Source organism: Primulina eburnea, chromosome 11 (assembly GCF_022965805.1).
Source record: "Primulina eburnea isolate SZY01 chromosome 11, ASM2296580v1, whole genome shotgun sequence".
Lineage (NCBI taxonomy): Eukaryota > Viridiplantae > Streptophyta > Magnoliopsida > Lamiales > Gesneriaceae > Primulina > Primulina eburnea.
Window position 1 is genome coordinate 4641480 of NC_133111.1, and position 6284 is coordinate 4647763.

General features: G+C 33.0%; 1 protein-coding gene across 1 annotated transcript; it reads right to left on the minus strand.

Annotated features, from left to right (window-relative positions):
* Positions 1-4643: 4643 nt before the first annotated feature.
* LOC140804545 (glutaredoxin-C9-like) lies at positions 4644-5980 on the minus strand. Its single transcript, XM_073160590.1, has 2 exons — positions 5293-5980; positions 4644-4960 (listed from the first exon to the last, which is right to left on the minus strand). Exons 1-2 carry the CDS (start codon positions 5442-5444, stop codon positions 4831-4833), a joined length of 282 nt encoding a protein of 93 aa, XP_073016691.1. The 5' UTR covers positions 5445-5980; the 3' UTR covers positions 4644-4830.
* Positions 5981-6284: the final 304 nt, after the last annotated feature.

The window sequence follows — 6284 nt, forward strand, 5'->3', positions numbered from 1 at the left end:
TAATTCATTCAGACTTTATATTTAAATGTTATAGCAATAAATCACATAAAAATAATATATTATATGTTACAATATATATATATATATATATATATATATATATATATTATTAATTTAAATAATTGTACCAAAATCGAATTAATCGAACCGTTTTGACAGTAAATCGAACCGAAGGAAAATAGTTTGGATATCGGATTTTATATTTTTAACAAAAAAAACGAAATAAAAACTTGAAATCAAATCAAACCAACCAAATGAACATCCTACTTCAAATATCACAAATTAAATTGGAACATATTTTTGTTGTTGATGTTTTGCTTTAAATTTCTTTCAAAATTGAAATAAACTTTTAACATGATGTGAATAGTAAATAATACAGAGAAGAGTTTATGACTTTGAATGTTTTATTCGTTATTGGATACTTTTATCTATATGGTACATTTACAGAGTTAGAATACTCGATAACATGAAAAAATAAAAATCTTATCTCAGTAATCATCTACAACACTTTATCTATAATCTAACGACTAGGCTGCTATTATTTTTAAAAATAATACTTCAAAATTGCATGTTAAATCTTACCTTTTTAAGCTACTTAATTTAATATTCACACTCAAATACTTAATCTATGCCAACATGGACCGAACAAGACTCGAACGTAAGTAAATGTGTAATGTTATTTCAACATTAATTTTTACATCCTTAGGCGAAAATATTGTGTCCGATCAAATTAAATATGCATGCTCCATTTATTTTCCACTGTGCACTAATCACATTGGGGGAAGCCTATACTTACTAGTAGTATCCGTGTTGGTTTTCATTAATAATTATTGTTGAAGTTAATTTAATATTTATATTAAGATAAATTTGTATTTAAAATATTTATATTTAATTGTTATAATTTGTAAATTACTATAGGATAATGGTAATTTTTCACAAAAATTCACGTGAGACTGTATCACAAATCAATTTTGTGAAGCGGATTTCAACACAACCCGAATCACGAAAAGTATAAATTTTTATTGTAAAAACATTATTTTTTAGTTATGTAATGAAAAAAATATTTAGTAAAATGTTGATTTGAGTAAAAAAAAATTATTTTTTATGAATATGACAAAATTCTCCATTATATCTCATGTTCCAAATTTTGTTATACTTTACTCACACAAGTCTTTTTGAACGAAATAGTATAAATTAAAGCACTAAACACAATGTATAAATAAAATACAATTAATCAGAAACAAAACATTTTATTCATCTTCGTTTTAAAAATAAATCGAAAATAAATTGTATCTCAGGTACGATAAATGATTAAAATAATATCATGATGATTTTTAAAACTAAAAAAATAAAAGAGTTAATGTTTGTCTCTGATTTATTGTATTTTTGTTTACATAGTGTTTAATACGATTGTTTTTAATAATTCATTCAAATGAAATTAATATAATTGCTCGTGCGTAGAGGTCAACTCCATTAATTAAATTATCAATGCATGACCGATTGTTAACCTTTTATTTTATTTAATTATTACATTATCGAGTTCCTTATATATATATTATCATACATTAGATTTGTTGTCTTTATCCAGGCTTGGTGATAATCTAATGTTCTACTTCGATTGATGATTTCAAATTCATCGATTTTAAATGTATTCAAATATAATTTTATAGTTTTACATCGGAAACTTCAAATTTATCTCTTATATATTTATACAGTAGTTTTTATGTTAATTATGATGGATTTCATGTTCACTAAATAATATAAAAATTTATTTGACTTTGTGTAACTGATGTACCACCGTCAACGATTTGAGTAGATCTCCTGTGAGACGGTCGCACGAATCTTTATCTGTGAGACATGTAAACTCTACCAATTTTCACAATAAAAAGTAGTACTTAGCATAAAAAGTTATATTTTTTCATGGATGATCCAAATAAGATATCCGTCTTACAAAATACGACTAATGAGATCGTCTCACTCAAGTTTTTGTCCAACGATTTTCATGATTCATTTGTACGTTGTACGACACACATAGATTGCATAGTGATTCCAAAATAGGAAATAGATAGAAAGGGAATCAAATGGCATTTAAAAATTCTTTTCGTTGATCATCTTTGTCAATTCATTTTTTAAATAAATTTTTTTATGTTTTATAGATATACTTTCCAAATCGAAGTTTTATTTAGTATTTTAGACTATATGAACCATGGTTGACTTAGCTTTGTTGCCAAAAATGGGATGAGATAATATTTTAGTCAATAGTACACGCAAACACACAATGCATATACTTATTATATATAAATTCGTCTGATTTTATTATTTAAATTTAGAAATTCATCGAAGAGACAATCAGGACGAAAACGACCAGATTTGTATTTAGAAATATTTAATGATAATTATATAAAATAAGTCGTACGTTGACAAAAAAAAGAAAGAAATTCTACAAATGAAAATGTATATAATAAGTTGTATCTGGAGATTCATATTTTGTTCGAACTGTAATTTGTTCGATTAGGAGTCCGTGGCGATTATCATTTTGAGTACGCGTTGAGTCAACCTTTGCGCTTAACACATTAGCATGCAAACATTGTTCTTATTGTTCGGCCGAGAAAATATTGGTATGAGGAATCGAATTCGTGACCGTTTGATCTTGCATTCACGCAGAGGCGGAGCTAGAATTTTGATTCAGTGTAGGCTTCTACATTCAAAACAAAAGAAAAGTAAAAAAAATATATAAAATAAAAAAACCGAAAAACTGAACAAATTTGGACATATAAACAAAATTATTTCATATTTCATGGCAATATTTAATTCAAAATTTCAATTTGAAACGTAATATCTTATCGCAAACAAAATTATTTGCCTAAATCTATTTTAAATACCTAAGTAAGAAGCTCAATCTATAATGAAATTAGAAAAGTGACGAGCATGGTGACTGGACTGATATTTTTTCGGCCGTAAGCGTCATGAAGAAATGATTTGTGAATTGTGTAATTAGTCGAATTGCAAACAAAGTTAAAGAAAATGATTAAGGTAAGGACTTCTGTAGCAGATTATTTATAAAATTATTTTTTTGGCCCACTTATATATACTATTTTTTTTTGGCACAACAGCCCACACTGGGCCTGAATAAGATCCGTCCATGCATTCATGTACTCCACCAATTTAGACACCGTATGTATGTAGCTATGTTATAATATTATATGATATTTATTTAACATTAAGTACGTTATATACTTTTAATCCTAGCCCGACCAAGACCAGCAAGGCATACGGGATGACAATTTCAAATAATATATCGGAGCAATGATATCAAACAAATGGGTTTGATTTAAGCTGTAAATGGTAAAGGCAAACCGATAGCGCTGTAAGTTGATCAATCTATTGCATTAACACCAAATTTTGATTCTTTAAAAAAATTAAAATATCTCTGGACCAAAGGCATCATCCGACTGTTTGAAGATTGCACGACCACGAACTCGTGCCCGGGTTCGCACATGCGAGTGTGTTGTGCAACTCGCAAGCCGGATCCATGCGACCTTATGCACACTACATGCATGGAGGTGTCCGGCTATGACCACCAGTACTCTGTATACTTAAAATTTGCATACACAATCTTACACCGTGGCATGTCCACCGTTGCTACCATGGTTTGCTGTCAGCGGTCGCTGGAGATCGGAACGGATGCTACCGTTCTAGTTACAATGAAATTTCGCGGAACGGGTATTTTTAAAAAATATTATAAATATATAAAAATTTAAAATTTTGGAAAATATTTAGAAATATGAAAATTAAAATAAATATCATTTAAATAGATTATTTGATGTAAATAAGAAATTAAAATATTTTTAAAATTTTATTATCAATTTATTGAACACAATTTATATCGTCATTATATTTAAAATATTTCCAATCATATCAAAAATTAAATATACTATTTTTATTCTTGTTGCAGCTATACAAATCCTTTCCGTTCCGTGCCGTTCGCGTGTCCCGTTCCGTTCCGCCGTTAAATCCCCGTTTTCGGTATATGAAACGTCGATACAAGCCATAGACCTACACACCCCGGAACCTCGTCAAGGTTGCTTGCGTTCCAGCTCCGGAACGCCCGTTCCGGCCGTTCCATTCCCGTTTCGTCCAACCATGAGTTCAATCATCTTCTTCTCCATCAACAAAAACAAAATTCATGTCCATGTGAAAGTTGAAAATTCGGATTTCACGTTTCGCAAGGTCGTTCCGTTCCGCATCGTCGTTAAATCTCCGCTAAAAAGCCGAAGAACGACGCTACAAAACACTCACCGATTTGCCTTGGAACTTTGGAACGGCGGTCATCGTTCCAGTTCCGACACTGCCGTTCCGGCGAACCATTGCTACTGGGAACACACATATTAAATGGAAACTCTAACCTTGTAAGAATACAGAAAGCTAATACATATATTATATCCATGTTATGTTCACAGCTTCTTAGTTAATACCAGGATCACAGTGCACGTGTTGTATGTCTATACGATCTTTTTTTTTGTTGGTTTCGTCGAATTTTGTAATTACTTCTTGGAATATTATAGATTTGTAATTTATCGTGAAAGATAATAGTATTACCATTTATATTGGACACTCTAATTTAACAATCGACCAGAACCACATGACAAATTATCAATAATTATAGCTTTTCAAGGCTTATTGTACCCAAATTCAAAATTCCAAAAAGTAAGAATCCGATATTGAGATAATTATGGTATGAACTTGAACCAAACAAATGAGCAAATATTAGAATAAAAGTTTACGAGATTAAACGCATTCAACCTCAAGCCAGCGAGTTCAGATTGGATATCAAAGCCAGAGGGCTCCCGCGTCTTTGAGTGGAGGAACAAGTGCGCCACTGACATGCTGAGCCAAAATCGCTTCGATGCCGCCCAAGAATTTGCCTCCGACAAATACCACCAGGAAAGCAGGGGTGGAGCTATGTACTTATATATTCGGGCTTTAGCCCGGGTGGGTTTGGTCGACGCTGGGTGTGGGGGCACTGCCCCCACACCCAATCAATGGTCCAGATCATTTCATGGGGGGGGGGGAATTTTTTTAAAAAAAAAAAAAACCAAGGGCCAGAAAAATTCTGGCCCTTGGATCTGCCCCTGCAGGCACTGCCTGCAGGGGCAGGGTCGAATTTTCCGCCCGGGTGGCTCAAATTTTTTTTTAAAAAAATTTATATGTAAATTTTGTATAATTTTGGAATAATATGATACTAGCCCGGGTAGATCAATTTAAAAAATTAAAAGATTCTAGAGTTAAAATTCTAACCCGGACAGAGCTATATTTCTGGCTCCGCCCCTGCAGGAAAGGCTGATAATTACGGCGGAATCCGACACGGCCGGGATTTCGAAGATGGCGGGTGCAACACCGAGTCCAAAGAGCAGCTGCTTCACCACATGACATGTAACGATCATGGGTCATTAGGCTGAACCAAAATGGTCCTCGGCTCATACCCACGCACAACTACCGGACCATCCTAACAACCCATGACCAGTAGTGGTGCGTGGGTATAGACCGAGGCCCATGTTGGTTCAGCCTAATGGCTCATGATCGTTACATGACAAATGCAACACCCCGACGTTGAACACAATCACGGCATTGCCAGAAACCAACTCGCTGGTCACCCTCTCGTACGCGGCCGTGACGCTGACACTCCTGTGGAAAGTGGACGGCATATCCTTTGCCGATCGTATGCTTTGTATTAAATATTGGAGAACGGGGCCGATGGCAGAGATATGCAATACTCATGCAAATTGTTGTGCAGATATGGCCCAAAACTAGAAATTAATTAAATGCCGCAAAAACAGACATGTTATAGATATGGGGTCTTTTATCAAATTATAGCACATTTTATTATCATTTAACAATCTATCGTACTTTTTAAAAATTTATTAAAATATTGTTAAAAAATTTTTTTTTTTTTAAAAATAAAACTTGTACTCACCCGCCCATCCAAATGGAGGAGGAGCAAATTATTTTAAATTATTTCACCTCCCCCGCCTGTAGGGGGGGGGGGGGGGCGGAATTTAAATTCTCCCCCGCTTGTACGATAGGCGGGGGAGAGTTTTTTTAAAAATTTCCAAATGCCCGCCTATTGCAGTGGCTGGGCAAATTTAAATATTTTTAAAATAAAATTCTTCTATATATATATATACACGAGACTTCCATTTTTTCTTCAAAGATTTGTCACTTTTGTGTTCACGAAGTTCAATTCCATTTAGTATTCAAAGGTTTGTCACTTATATTGTGTTAAA

What these genes read in the sequence shown, in the direction of transcription:
- LOC140804545 (XM_073160590.1), bottom strand. Translation starts at nt 5,444, where the DNA reads ATGATCGTTACATGTCATGTGGTGAAGCAGCTGCTCTTTGGACTCGGT. An exon ending in ATAGCTCTGTCCGGGTTAGA is followed by an intron (nt 4,961 to 5,292) that starts ATTTTAACTCTA and finishes ATAAGTACATAG; the next exon opens with CTCCACCCCTGCTTTCCTGG.